Source organism: Anarhichas minor, unplaced genomic scaffold, assembly GCF_050575085.1.
Source record: "Anarhichas minor isolate MPS153535 unplaced genomic scaffold, ASM5057508v1 ptg000073l, whole genome shotgun sequence".
NCBI lineage: Eukaryota > Metazoa > Chordata > Actinopteri > Perciformes > Anarhichadidae > Anarhichas > Anarhichas minor.
This window is the reverse complement of record NW_027466519.1, coordinates 8,418,860-8,434,570: the sequence shown is the minus strand read 5'-3', so window position 1 is coordinate 8,434,570 and position 15,711 is coordinate 8,418,860. Positions and strand designations below refer to the sequence as shown.

At 43.3% G+C, this 15,711-nt stretch overlaps 1 protein-coding gene across 1 annotated transcript in view; it reads left to right on the top strand.

Moving 5' to 3' along the window:
- Window positions 1-693: 693 nt before the first annotated feature.
- slc12a2 (solute carrier family 12 member 2) overlaps window positions 694-15,711 on the top strand; it is a 65,159-nt gene continuing 50,141 nt past the window's right edge. The window contains exon 1 of the mRNA XM_076079815.1: window positions 694-1,626. Within this exon, the coding sequence (XP_075935930.1) occupies window positions 1,042-1,626 (585 nt within the window). The 5' untranslated portion in view covers window positions 694-1,041. The remainder of the gene's footprint in view (window positions 1,627-15,711) is intronic.

Genomic DNA, 15,711 nt, shown 5'->3' with positions numbered 1-15,711 from the left:
TCAGCAGTTTTTAGAGGTTCGATTTCTTAAATCCTGAGTGGGCACATATGCACGACAGTTTCTGTGACATATGTTCAGTGTGCTCTGCTGTACAGGTGAACATGTGCGCTGGGGCCTGGGGCACAGGTGGGGGAAACCAATCAGATTTGTGTTTGAGCACTAAAAGGCCTACTTGGCTACAATAAACTACTAGTGTATTGTAATCCATCCTCAAACTAAATCCTGTCCTGTCAGTGAAGAACACCACGGTATCAAGTGTTTAGATCCCACAGTTTTGGCAGCAAACACCCCAAACTTGTCACAGCCTTCCCCTCGTGAAGCCATAGAGGAAGCTTCCAGACAGAGAGAGAGACAGACAGACAGACAGACAGCACCGCACACACACACACACACACACGCACACACACACACGCACACCATACAAAGTATTGGTAAGCTGTTGGTGCAGTTTCACCCCCTCGTCTCCTCGTCTCCTCCGCTTCCCTCCCATAAACGTTCCCTCCAGTTTATCAACGTCACGCATACTGTTTGGGTAATGTGATGTCTTCTCGCGACATTTCCCACCCTTTGAGAAACAAAAGAGACGCGATAGATGAGATCTCGCGAGGCCTCCTTCAGTGGGAGCCCACCCTTTAATGATGCCGACTGCAGTGTGTATAATAGCAGCGAGGGCAGCTCCGGGAGTCTAGGAGGAGCTGCAGCAAGGTCCACAACAGCATCCCACACCGAGAGACAAAAAGACCGTGGCTGGACGGGATATAGTCCAGTGGCCGAGCGAGTGAAAGTTGCCGGGAGTATTTTTTGGATTTACTGCCGCTCAAGAAGGAGGGGGAGAGTGGCTAAAAGTTTCCAGCCTGTAGCCTCTTGTTCTGAGGCAGCTAACGAGCTACTACCGGCAGAGCAGCGTGTTCTTCCCTGTAAATAGGAAGACGGTTGAACGTTTGTCACGGGGCGACTCCCGGGCTTCCACACTTAGTTTGTGGGCCACAACGTGTTTTTTCCCCCCACACTGCTTCCACGTTCATTTGTGTTTTTTGTGCCATGTCAGCGCCATCCTCCACACCCTCCGCCTCGGCAGAGAGCGCCGCGACGGATTGTGATTTTCTAACCCCAGATGCGGGGCCGAAGCCGCCCGGTCCGACCCCCAGCCAGAGCCGGTTCCAGGTAGACATAGTGGCTGAGGCTGCGGGCTCCACGGAAGATAAGTCCCCGAGCTCCGACGCCTCCACCACCGTCCCATCCAGCGATGCGGCCACTCCCGCCGCTCCTCTAGAGGGTCCGGGTGCGAATCCTGGTGTCGGCGGCGGAGAAGAAGCCAAAGGCCGGTTTCGCGTGGTGAACTTCGCGGATCCCAGTGAAGCGGAGAGCGCGGCCTCTCCGGAGGCGCCGGGTGATGGACTGCAGAACGGGGACACGGTGATGAGCGAGACCAGCTTGCATTCATCCACGGGGGGCCAGCATCACTACCACTACGACACCCACACCCACACCTATTACATGAGGACTTTTGGCCACAACACCATCGATGCCGTGCCCAACATCGATTTTTACCGGCAGACGGCAGCGCCGCTCGGGGAGAAACTCATCAGACCCACCCTGTCGGAGCTGCACGACGAGCTAGACAAGGTGAGCCCCCACACAGCAGCGCCGTGAGCACACTGACTGACGCGCATAGTGAATGAATTATGACTGTTAATAAAAACGTTAAGTCTTGATTATATTGAGTGACGCACATCATGATTAAATGAAGTGGTCCCATCCTGTGTTTATCCTGAAGTACTACAGACACTATCGTTACATTCCAGGTCACATGTGCAGACAGAAATATCACGTGCTTTTCCTTGAACGCTCCTTCTAGGTCACAGCAAACCTGCACCACTGCTTTTTTTTTTTTTTTGTATCATTCACATATTTATCTTTTAATCTATGGCAGACAGTAGGAGGAAGTGTCTCATCAAAATGACTGGACGTTTGTGAAAGGAGTGCAGCTGATGGTTTTATGGTGCTGCTCCTCTGTCCTTTTGTTTACTTCATGAACAATAAACTTGTTAAAGGAACACAGCAGTTTGGATCTAGCTGCAATTATCTGACTGAGAAATACTGTGCGTGTGTATATATATATTATATGATCCATGTAATTCGCAAGTGCATTAGTGAGGACCAACCTCGATAGGTCTGTCTCACAGTCTGCGTTCTAGTTTATCCCAAAGGTGTTGGATGGGGTTGAGTTCAGGGCTTTGTGCAGACCAAACCATCTCTTCATGGAGCTGGCTTTGTGCATGAGGGCACTGGTATGTTAAAACTTCCCCATAACTGTTGCCACAAAGTTTAAAGAACACTGTTGTCTAAAATATCACTACACGCCGGAGCATTAGGCTTTCACTTCAGTGGAACTAGGCCACAACAGACCCCGGGCAAAAGTACAGTATATTGGCCTTGATGTCCACATACTTTTGGCCATATAGCGCAAGTGTCGACCTATGGGTATTCTTCCACCAAAGTGCCTCAAACAAATGTATCATTTTGAAATGTATCCAAAAATCGCAAAAGCACCCATTTTTCATCGTGTCCGTCAGTTGGTTGAGTGACTCAGTCTGTCATCCATGAGTTTAAATCATGTGCCATCTTACAAGTGATATAAGAGAGTAACTTCTGCTGGAGTGTGTTTATCTGACCCTGAGTTGCCTTTTAATTGTCAAGGTTACATTTTGATAAACATCAAAATGACTGTTGGCAGGAGTAGCCCGACTAATACATCACAGCCCTGATGAATTTGCACTGGTTACTCACTCTGGAATAGAGCGCTATTCCAGAGTCTACACTGTAAACATCTAGACTATGAATAGAAGACATTCATCAAATGCAGTACGTGAGGTGTTGCACCCTTTAAAAAAAACTTAGATCCCCAAGTGCCCTTTCTGAATTAGAGATACAGTTCTTTGATGCAGCTCAAGCAGATAATTCTGATAAATGTGGATAACAGCATGAATCAGTGGGGCTTTGTGGATGTTGCTGCTATTTTTATTTTATTTTATTTTTTACATAAATGAGCATCTTTGTGAAGAATCCCTTAAAACCCATGTTGTCCTCCCGACTGCCATACACCTGTTGTCCTCTGGGGTCAAAAATGACCCCACCTGGTTTGACTGTTTTTAAAGCATATAGTATAAATTGTCAATCAATTCTGTTTTACACCTTTAGTCTTACTTCAGTCCAACCCATTACAACAAATGTTTCCCTTCATTTTGGAATTTAGGGCCAATAGACCTTGTTTACATAAAAGTATACCCTGTTTTTGAGTGAAAATACAGTGACACAATACATTATTTTGACTTTATATTATTTTTTACTATTTGACTGATCACAGAGAGGTACATATCAAAGTTTAGTGAGGATGCTGTTCTTGAATAATTTGACTTTTTCTAATGGCAGCACATAATCACACCTGTTGTCCTCTGGGGTCAAAAATGACCCCGTCAGGTTTGACTGTTTATAAAGCATACAGTATAAATTATCACCCACCTCTGTGTTTCAACTCCTTAGTCAACTTTATTCCAAGTCATTACCTGACATATAAAACATGTCAACATTCATTTCTGCAACATTTAACCCTCATGCTACCTTCAAATTTTCTAACACCCGTTATCCTGGGGTCGTTTTTGACCCCAGCAATTTGAACCTGCAGAACATTATTGTAATTAAAATTGCTACCAAATTTTATGTGTCAGGTACTTAGATTTTTGTTGACTACCTAAATAGCCCTTTAAATAAAACAACCCCGCCGACACCCAAACCCATATACATCCAGAATCCCTGTTATGGGACTATGGAGAAATATGCAGATCACCATAACATCTCACTGATTGACCTAAAATTGGAAAGAGATATTTTTTGGGTGTTTTAATGGCTTTACAAATCAACATGTTGAGTTTGTGTTTACCCAGTTGTCCCCATTAAATTAGGAAAAGTCATTCAATATTAAACCAAAAATATGATGTCTCATTTATTTAGAAAATTGACAACTCAAGGGTTAAATTTGGTTGTAAAGAGTTGATATGTAGTGAACGGGACATTTTACGCTGTTACCAAATTACCTCAAACACGTCGTTGACATTTCTGTTCTCGTATTTGTTGTTACCCATCAGCTGAAATATCGGACCAGTGGACAATGGATTTCTATCAGTCACTAGGGGTTGCGCCACATTGTATTTAATAGAATGCCTAGACACTTTGGAAAATGTTCCCGTTTGATGATGAGACAATAAATCGTTTTATTTGTGTGCTCAGTTCAGACGTAGCTTGTTTCGCTTAGCTTAGCACCGACACGGTTAGCCTAGCTCCATCAGAGGCACCTTGGAACAGCTGCTAAGATGGCGTATTTTCGTGTTGTTTGTGGGTATCCGAAGTCGGTACCTTTTTTATGGGGGAGTATCCGTAGCACAGAGTATAAAAAAACAACTTGAAAGCTGGTACAGGATTTTATTTAGCTGAGTTCTTGTTTTAGCTGAGTTCTTGTTCAGCGGCTTGTGTTCCAACAATTCAGAACTGGCTTCTTTTGTTCGCCTTAATTAACAAAAGGTATTGAGGAAACTCGTGTTTTTATTTCTAAAAGGAAGGTATTAAAAAGTATTGTGTTGGTACAAAGATTAATCGATTAGTTGTCAACTATTAACTTAATCGTTAACTATTTTGACAATCGATTAATTGGTTTCGGCCATTTTTTTTCTAATTCTCATTCTTATTTCCTAAATGTGAATATTTCCTGGTTTCTGTAATCCTTTATGATGGTAAACTGTATGTCTTTGAGTTGAGGGCAAATCAAGACATTTGAGGACGTCGTCTTGGTAAACATTGATCGCCATATTTCACCACCTTAGCATTGGCCCTCGTTAGCCTGATCTGAGATAGAAGGCTGTCTCTTTGCAACTTCCGAAAACATTGCCTATGTTCATGTGTCATGGTTGTACATCATCGTGCATCGCGGTTTGGATGCACAATGACATTCATTGCAAAAGCCCTGTGCTGCCTGGTGTTGAGTAACTTCCCTTTGGCACATCTTCATGCCACCACAAGTTGGATGATTGTAACGCATGAGTAAAATACCTTGAGCTTCCTGCTACGGGGACAGAGGTCTCTAACTGGTATTTGACCCCTCTTTGTGCCAGTTTTTGGATTTAACATAACAAAGGAAGTCATAAAATGTACGACACAGTCGCTTCTTATCAACATGTCATGAGTGCTGTTCTCGGTCCAGAACGAAGTGGTTTGTCAGGATGTCGAGGGGATTTAGGAGAGTGATTAGGAGCCAACGTGAGAAGTGATTATTGTCAATAAATCATGGGCGGTATATGGAGTTGTTAAGCAAGTAGCGATGAACCTACTTACGCTGGTATCACTTAGTGAGCTGAAATATCAGGTTGTTCATCATGTGGAATCCCATGTTTTCATTCCAGAGGGAGTCACGTGGTGATGATAAATATTATTGTCTGAATACAGAACAGTTTCGCAATAGACTTTCCAGAAATGTACTTTATCCTGATTTTTTTTTTTTAATTTTTTTTATTATATATATATTTTTTAAATGCCAGTGGTAGAAGGCCTTATCCATATTGCCCAATCCTATTTCATACAGAGTTTATTGCTTGACTGGAAAATGTCCTGTCTCAGTTCATATTTTTGTCATAAATGTGTATGTGAAAAGCAAAACAACTCTTATTTTCTGGATTTTTAACTCTTAATTATCAACATAACATAAAATTCCCAGTATTGGTTGGTCTACGTGGTACCATAGGTTCAGACTTGCATAGAAATGGTTACCATCAGGCAGACTGTATTGGGGGGGGGGGGGCAGTATTGCACTGCTGAACACACTGTGAATCAAACGACTAGCCTCTGTGTTTGAGGATGATGAGTGGTGACTAGGTCTCTAGTAATGTTCACTTGTCCGGTTTGCTTTATGGCACATGATGAATTTGTGAAAGGACTAACAAACATCAATCTCTCTAAATCCAGAAAGACATTTACTGCCCCGAGCCATTTTGTTACTACTGGAAATGGGGTGACCATTTAGCCTATCAATACACAGGATGTGATGCAACACCCAATGGATTATACATGCTGCTGCTGTATTGACGGTAGTAAAACCCCGCCTGCAGCACTAGTGAGTTCCTGTCTTATCCAGATAGCTCGGTTAGCCTGCGTCTTGGAACAAGTTTGATCTCCAGATGTCACGGTCGAGATAATTGTGACATACAATTGTCATATCGTCCAATGCCTAGCCTCAAAGGTCTCGGACTTCAAGTCAGTTTGTATAGCTTGGTGCCTTGGGTCAAGTAAGGGTCTCTAATTGGGCAGTAGGGTTGAGTCGGGTCTAAAGACGTGGGTATGAGCTGGGTTCTGGATTGACGAGAGGTTCTCCACTGTGTCCCTTAACATTAGCAAGGATGCTTCTCGTCCACGATCACTTCCTGCGGTCAGTTGCATAGTTTAATGAAAAATGGTGAAAAGCAATCTCCCTTCCCCCGTTCCTTAATCTCTGAAGCAGCCGGTGAGCCTCCTGTCCCCCAGATCCAGTCCTCAAGTAGTTTGTGATGAAAAGCTGGTCTCATTTTTTTCTCAAGGTTGTGAATGAGGGCTCCTATTGTGTCTTCATGGCAAGAACATAGTTCAGTATCGGGAGTCAAGGCTGTTTCATCACCACTAAATTACTGCTGCTAGCAAATACGCACGGCCAACTGATAGATGGTGGGATTTAATTAGCCGCTGTTGCTGGCTCCCATTCATAGAGGCAGCACTGTTTAGCTCAATATCTGGGAAATGGCTCTTGGACTATCAAATAATGGTTTGTGGTGGTTTGAAGGTCATGGTGACCCTGGTGTTTCCACTGTATCCTCTCTAACGTTTCCCCGCTTTGTACTGCGCGTCCAGATCGAAACGTGCAATGGAAATTCCACTGTACCAATTGACTGTTGCTCATGGACTTTTTTCACGGCAATCAATGTGTCAGTCAGCGTGCTGTCATGCCACTGCGTTTCCCCGATGACCGATGAAAACCTCAGGTTCTTCCCGCCTCCCGATAGGGGCAGAGATGGTGAGCGCCACGAGGAGAAAAGTGGGTTTATTTGTTGAGATGGGACATTACAGGCAGGAGTGTCTCGCTGCCTGTCCTAGTGTAACTGGTCCTGGATCAGGCAGCAGTAGCCAGCAGCAGTGTGCTGTAGGTCTATATTGACCAGTCAAAAAGGGGAGCGGTGACGGGGCAGATTTATTCAGTCCGGAGCGGACGAGCAGAAACGCGCTGTGCTTAAATATTAACGGCGCCCTCAGAGCTGCTCCAGTGTAGCAGCTCCTCTAACTCTGCTGTTGTCATGTCTGGTCACTTTTGTTGAGCAATGTGAACCCCTCCCTCCCAGGCAGGGGTTATATTTCCTTTCATCTATTTAGTCGTTTCAACATATCGCTAATTACATTGAGACTTGAACCGAAGAAACCGCCAAAATTGTATATCTCCTGAAATGATTACACCACGAATGAATGAATTCTGCTAGTCAAAGCATTCTTTCAAATCAAATTACTTTATTTTACGTATTGGAGTGCTGTGGAGAGAAATACAGCAATGGTACATTGTATAAAATAACTTCTTCACATACAAAGCTAGGGACAAAAGCATTGAGTAAAAGCCTAGATACCCAATTGGCTTTGGCTTCGGGGCACTTTTGGGGCCAGTTAATAAATGCATACATTCAGGGTTTAGCCCTGAGGGGGGCTCTGGGAGATCCTCCCCTGGCACTCTTTTGGATAAACAATCTCTTAGTCCATTTTGATGCATTTTTTTTTTATGCACTCTGGCAACATATTTACATTCAAAGTACAACGAAAACCAAACATTGTTAAACGATTTATTTTCATTGTTTATTAGAAAATGGTCGGCACCCTGTGGCTACAGTGTGCTACACTGTGCTATAGTGGCACTGTTACTTTGAGATTGTCTATGACTAAGGTCCTGTCTCCTCGACACACACACACACACACACACACACACACAGAGAATGTGTGTGCCCCTCATTCACACATGGGATGTGATGTGTGTTACTCTTAATTACATCACTGATGTTTGAAGTACTTGACCTATTATTTGAAGAACTAATACAAGCTGTGAGATAAACCTGAACTCCTTTATTTTTATTTTTTTATTTTTTTTTATTTTTAGAAATGACTTACAAAAATCCAACTATTACAGGACAAAATGTAAGTAGTAGTGAAACTTGGGTACATTTTCTGCACTGGCATTGAAAGATTTCAAAGGATTCCCAGACTTTTAACTCCGATTGGTTCACTCGGCCTAAGTAAGTATGTGATTCTCAGACAGATACGCTGTAAAAAACATGGTATACTGTATTTTCACCTCTAATTTGAACTCTCATACTTATTAGCTGGATGACGTCCTAAAATCAAGTTTATAAGTGTAATAAGTCTGTTCAGGACGTTCTCTGCTGCTTTTTTGAATACAAGGTGTATTTGAGTATTTAATTCTAGTCCTCGGAGGCTTTCTGCTAAACATGTCCTGACACGCGTCTAGTGTACTGATTCAATCAGGTAATTTCTCATGAAATTTGAGTTTAGGCTTCCACCCATGTCACCCTCATGAATGTTCGTGTTTGTGGAATTCTTAAAAAAAGAAAACAAACCAGAGAACAACAAGGTGCCAGCTGCTCTGCTCTGACTACATGTTGCCCGGCAAACAGCGAGGTACAGCTGTTGAGTCTGCTGCTCTTTACAGGAGATGTTGTGAGCTTGCACAATGGACGTGTTGTCCGAGTGTTGCGTGTTTAGTTTTTTTTGTTTAAGCAATCATTCCCTCCCCCTGTTTCTACGCTACTCTCCCTTCTCTTTGTTTTGCTGCACAGATTGTACACAGAAACAGGAAGCAAAGGACGCCATGGGCTTCTGGTGTGGCCTTTGACAGGAGAGGGAGTCCTTTTGTCTCAGCAGGCTGATGGCCTTACAGCTGTTGTAACTCTCGCGCACACACACGCACACGCACGCGCGCACGCGCGCACACACACACTGTGTTGGCAACAGCTTGTAAACCTCTGTGTGGGTTAGTGTGGTCTTTGTCTGCAGAGGACCTGGCCCCCTCCTTATACCCACATCCACGTGCGTGACATGGAACCTGATGTCAGAAATAGCACAGCGACCCCCCCCCCCCCCCCTTCAAAGGTCTAGTGCTGTACCCGGGATTCTACTAGAGTTTGACGATAGGGCGAATATGTCGGCTCCATTAATGACTGGTGGGCTGTTGGTGGATTGAAATTGAAATCATCTGAGAAAGTGTTTACCTTTTGGTTGTTGTAACTTGTTGAGGGTTAGGAGCATTGCTCAAGGGCACCTCTGGTAATGAGGGAGGGGCTATCCCTTTTCTTTCGTAGCCCTAAAGTACGAAGTAAGTTTAGTCAAGCCTGTTGAATGTAATGGAGATCTGTTAAATCAAGAGAATAGATGTTCAGATGACAATCGTCCTCCATGTGTGCGTCAGGATTAGAAATGGGAGCCCAGAATGTCCAGATAACTTGTTGAACCTGAAAAACCTCGCTGATGAAAAGCAGCTTAGCTGCCTTGTGGAATGCAAGTTTATTGCATCACGCTGCTAAGAACATGAGAATATTTAGAAACACAAGTTTGGCGTTGGGCCCAAATGTCACGAAACAACGCCCTCGCCGCAGCTTGAAGGGACCGGTGTCCTGTTCAGCCGGTATGTCCATCACTGTGTGGGCCAGTGGTGGTGAGTGCAGAGATCCCTGATGGACTGGCCGTCAGGTTAAACTGTATCTGATGATAATTGTGTCAGTGCTTCACACAGCAGTGGGTGTAGCAGTGAAAAGGGATCTGCTCCTGTCGGATGTACTCCTCTTTGCAAACACTGTGCTTGTATTGACTAAACCAAACATGCTGGGGATTAAAAATACTGGTTGGCCTGAGGCCAGTGTAAGAGGCACACCGGGACAGTCTACTCAAGAGCCGACTGGACCAGTGCTGGAAGATGAATACAAACTAGAAAACATATTTAGTCAATGTCACTTCTAACCAGACCCCCAGCTCCCCATGTAAGAGACTTTAATGTATGCATACATGCTAGCCTATCATTTCACAGCACTTTCCTTGAAATTGTGCATATAATTGTACAACAATGTAGCAACAAAAAAAAGAAAACAAAGGAAGCTGTTGGTATAGAGCCACACAGGCTAGTATAGGGACCTCTATGAGTGTTCTTGAGTTCCTTTAAGGAGTCCTTTTCATTGCTAAGCATTTGATGTATGCGACATCCAAATGAAACACTTGGGTTAAACATCTGGAAAACGTTTGTTGGGGTTACAATAATATTTTCCAACATGGAAACGCACACAAAATTCCCTCCTCTGCCTTCTCTGGAATGTTGTCCCCTTCTAGGAACACAACAGCGACGACCTTCATGATCACGTCGCATGCAGCCCGCGCTGCATCGACCGACCGCTCCCAGCACTGCTAAGCTCAGCAAAAGCAAAGCACGTGCACTATTTCCACTTCGGGGCTCGGTCGGTCTCAGTGGGGGGGGTGGGGATGTTGACATCACTTGATGGCGCACAAAACTTTCCTTTTACAGATAGAATAAATAAGTGGTTGGAAAAAAACATGCATTTTAAGTGTAATTAGAAAATTTCAACAGTTGAATAAAAATGGGAAAACATTTAAAATGGCAAAAAAAGATTTTAATAAATAAAAATGTTAAGACATAAAAGTGATTACATAAAAGATAATTTGAAAGAGGGATGTGGGGCTCTGTGTGGAACGCACATAAAGTGCTGTTAAAAAAGAGGCTTGGTGAAATAGATGTCAACAGAGGCTGCCTCTAGTGTTTTTGGGTAGGCTGTTCCACAGTTTGGGAGCATAAGTGATGATGTATGTGTATTAATCAAAGGTCTAACTGCCTCAGAGCAATCATGCTGAAAGTAGCAACGGTTGCTCAAATGTATTCTTTGATCAGAAAGTTTCTGATTAGAATCATAAGTTTGCCTGTTTAAAACTCTACTTTATTTGGGCAAAGTTTATTTTTTTGGAATAATGATGTCTTTGTTCCTCATAGTTGGGTATTAAAAAAAAAAAAGTATTGTATGTGTACCAAAACCTGTGTATCGTCCTGACACTAGTATCAAAGGCTTTCAATATATCTCTACACTAAATAATCAAAATGCACAGTATACGACCGTGTACATTTTTATTAGGGCTGTGCAGTATGACCAAAAATGCATATCACAGTATTTTGTAAAATTCTGGCAGTTTCACGGTATTTTTTTTTTTTTCGCGTTAAAGCATTATTAATTAATTAACACCGAATAGAACTGGCAGGCCAAACGGCCAGTGAGCGGTGAACAGCTGTTTGTGTGGTGTGTCTTCCGTTCCGTCACTTCCTGTTTCCTCACCTACATTCCCCTGGGTCCTAAGTCCCTCCAAGTACAGCTTCTTATCACCCTCTATGTACCAACGTACATTTATAACAAATACCACACATATTACACGGTAATCAGCGTTGCACATGTGTCTAACCAAAATACCTTTTGTTGATCAGTCTGTGTTCATCCTGCATCGCTCTTTTCTGTTCTTTAATGTATCGTTACTGGAGCGACAGAGCCTCTCCCAGCTGTTAGCAGATTGTTGTTAGCGAGCTGTACCCAGCATGCAGTTCGGGGGTGAAATTTTATGAATGTACAATTAGTGTTACAAATTGTTTATGTCACACACTGTTGTGTCGTGGTGTTTTGCCCTGTTAAGCGTTAGTTGTGGGTTGTTAATTGTTATAAAATTATAATTATAACCCATGACTAGGGTTCCCTCTCAACACACTTAAGATAACTAGCTCCGACCGTGGCGCTCACAGCGGCGAACAATATATTTTGCTGCGACAGAAGTTGTTTCGGCTGTGCACCGGTATTACGGTATATGAAAAATTCATATCATACGGGAAATTAAAACGGGTATACTGGTTGATCCGGTATACCACCCAGCACTCATTTTTATCAGCATTCTTCCCTTTGTTTAAGTTGGCCTCTAAAAAGGGAAATGAGTGTTTTCTCTTGTCAGAAAACACAATTTTTCAATTATGTGCTAAAAAAAAGTCAAGGTTCCCAGCTCCTAGTTATTCAGCTTGAACTTAGGACGCGTAGACAATGAGAACTCTGTCTGTATTTACATCCCGCATGTCTGCAGAGAAGGAAACCGTTTGACGAACCAGTCAAGGATGTTTGGAGGTCAACTTCCTGTGAGCGCGTACATAGCATCATGGAAAATGGTCAGTCATCCTTTCATGTATACGTGTGTTTACAAGCTGCCACATGTGTGCTGGCGTGTAGACACGCGAGCCGTATGGCAGGATGTGCCCACAATCTGCTCAATTTCCGCTCAATGGCAAAGTTAAGTCCTTCTTGGTGGCCCGCTTCTATAAACGCATGCTTCTACAAAGCACATGTGACTGAACGTTGGAAGTCAACGGGCCATAGGAGCAAATGTGGCAGGGCGGGAAGGAGCTCAATGTAACCGTAAAAGGGCAAATACAGTCCTATCCCTACGTTCATTACAGGGCCAATCCCCAGCTAAAGTCGTGTACAGTAGATAAATACTGAAACCAATGAGTGGCCCATCCCTGCTTCCAATGCCCAACACATGGTTCACCCCCCCCCCAAACTAAAACCGATCACTGTTCCCAAAGCTCCCTCTCCATCTGGGTCCACTTACAGATGCTGCTATCTTGCAGAACAACAAAGCTCCTCACTGTTTTCCCGGTGCCTCACTCGTCGCCTCTTTCACACTCGTGCCAGAGTCTAATAGTAATTTGACACAATTCATAAACAGAAGTCTCTGCAGTGGCGGGCCGGGCCATTTTTGGTTCTATCAACAGGCCTCAGTGGGTTGCAGGGAATCCAACTCTGGGAGAGTTTTCATGCAGTAAAAGAATAATGAACTGAGTGGTGGGAGGTTTTTTCAAACAATGGTGAGATGTCTGAGACGGTGGACATATGATCGTTCCTCTCGGTCTCTGACCGAGTCACGCAGGGAGGACGGGGGACTGAAATAGGTATCTGAGAACCCATCAGCATCCGCCTGGCTCCAAAGATGCTGACCACTGCAATGTAAACTAATACGTACATCGGACACAGTGTACCAAGGGACGGTGCTATTGAGATATTGTTAACAAATACTAAAAGTCTAACGAGCCATGCTAACGGCCCACAGAGGCTGCAACTCTCATTGCACTTCAAAAGCCAAACCTCCCCCCCCCCCAAAATATTAAGTGTACAAATGCTCTCATCGGAGAAGCTGCAACGAGGGATGAGAATGGAGAATCTGTGAATCATATGTCGGTGTGACTATTAATTTCTCCTGTCAATGTTTTCCGACAGTTGCGCATGCACAATGACACTTCATACGAACCCTGTATCATATCTCAGTTTGTTTGGACCAGAGCCAGAGAGAAGAAAAAAAAAACAAGATCAAAAGTTGCCGCTGATGAATCGGAGGGGACACGGCCTATTTCTTTCCGATAATGCTACACCGTGAACAACAATCTGTGTTGAATTCTGCAGGAGCGCTATTTAACGTTAGCGGTTAGCAGGTGGTGGTCAGCGCAGTGCTGCTGGGCTAAATAATGTAGCTAACGTACGGAGGTTGCATTATGATGCGTTCAAGCTCTATTCAGTAAGAAATGGGCGAGTATTTGGCGAAGGTATTATTATACCTTTATGATGTGTTCTATTGTAATCTTGTACGTTTTCACAGAAATATGAAATGGATGTTAGAGTGAATTTTAACCTGTTTAACTTCCTAACACTAGCCCATCATCATTATCATTAACTACCAATGCTTTATTTAATTTAAGCAAATATTGAAATTAAAAACGCAACCATTTATTTCCTTATTTGATTTGTGTGTTTTCTAAACAAATAACCACTACAGCTAAGAATAACAAAGTAAAAGTTATTTTACAATTGTTTACAGTTTATACTGACTTTGAGACGGTTGAAGTGAGTTTTTGTAACAGTGGTGAAAGAAGTTTAAATATAGTTGCCTGTATGTACTCTTCCGCTCAACAATTTATCAGGAATCAATAAGAGGTGTCCATAATGGAATTGGATTGATAAAACCTTACTTTTTATTATTTCCCATCCTCAGCTGCACCACAGAATCATCAATAACTTGAAACAATGAATCAATTATTAATATAATAGATGTCTAATTTCCTGTGCATCAAGCAGTCAGCTGATGGACAAAGCTTTTAAGCACTACATATGTTGCTGTAGTTTATCTCACTTCTACTGGGCTTCCTGAAAATGATCTGTGTGAGACCCCCCCCTTTTATTGAAAGTGCTTGCTCTTCCAGTTTCCATGTCATCAGGATCCTTGGCAAACATGTTTTGATGAGTATTGAAATGCCAAATTAATAAGAAATAATATTTTGTCAATGTCACAGCTGTGGAATCACAACAGCCCACTGTTCCTAATGCTTTTGCAGAGGTCGGGTTTCATATATGTACCTAAGTAGTTGTTTTCCCAACTCCTCGCTTTAAATGTGAGGTAAATAACCTTCAGCATGTGGCTTTTATTTCAGAAATGTTCAACTCTCTTACACGAGCCAACATAATGCTCTCCTCAGTAAAACTAAGTGGCTGCGCTGATGTCTGTTTTTTTTATTTAATGGGGGTGTAGCAAGCAGTTCCAGCCTCACTCACAGAACAGGAGCCTTATTTGTTTTTTGATTAGGTGTGTTGCGTCAGTCCTGATAATTCATGATTATTCATTAGTACGTACTCGGCAGAACATGCCAGCGTTTCCTGGAAATGCTCTGTTGTTTGATATGTTGTTAAGTCGCACAGGATGTGTAGTAAGTCTTGAAAAGTTACTTAAAACCTCACTTGACTTTGAAACGGTCTTTGTCCAAGGTTCAAGTTTTTTTTGTAACGATGCCCGTGCGAGTCACGGTACAGTTTGCAGTGGCGTGCTCGGCTCTGGATGCTCTGTCATTGTTGTGCAAAGCCAGCCTTTGTGTTGCTTCAGCCATGTAGATGATGCTCAACGGCTCATCCTGTGTCGTCTGCACTGTTCTCTGAGCTGTGCTCTCAGCAGGGAGAGCTCTCAGCCACACCAGATACAGTTATCGAGTTGATACCTGCTCGGTGGCGTGTAGAGCTGCTGTTGCACCAGAAGAATGCCAAAACCGGGGAGCCGACTTCAATAGCTGATGGCTTCAACCTGTTCCTAACACGAAGCAAGCAAGTGAACTCAAGAACAAATTGTCCTCTTCTGGCTTTTGCTGGCGTTACTGAAAGTGTTTCAGTCTTCCCCGGTGATGTTTGCATCCCAAGCAGATGGTGTTTTGTTTAATGCGCTGTAGAAATGTAATCCTTTTAGTGTCTGCTGAGGCAGGGAGACGTCATTTCTAACAAAATGATGTAAATCAAATCAGGACTTCAGAACCTTCTCCCCTCTAAAGATGTCACTGAAACAGAGGCAAAGCGACCTTTTTCCGTTTTTTTGTGTCCGCTTCATAAACAGTTGGTTGCTCTTTATTTCATCCTCTCTGTCCGCTCTGTGGTCTCCTCACTAGCTCTGAGTGTGAGGAGATCTATGGGTGTAGCCATAGATCAGAGATACTAGAGGACGCCGACTTGATTTGAAACTCCTTTA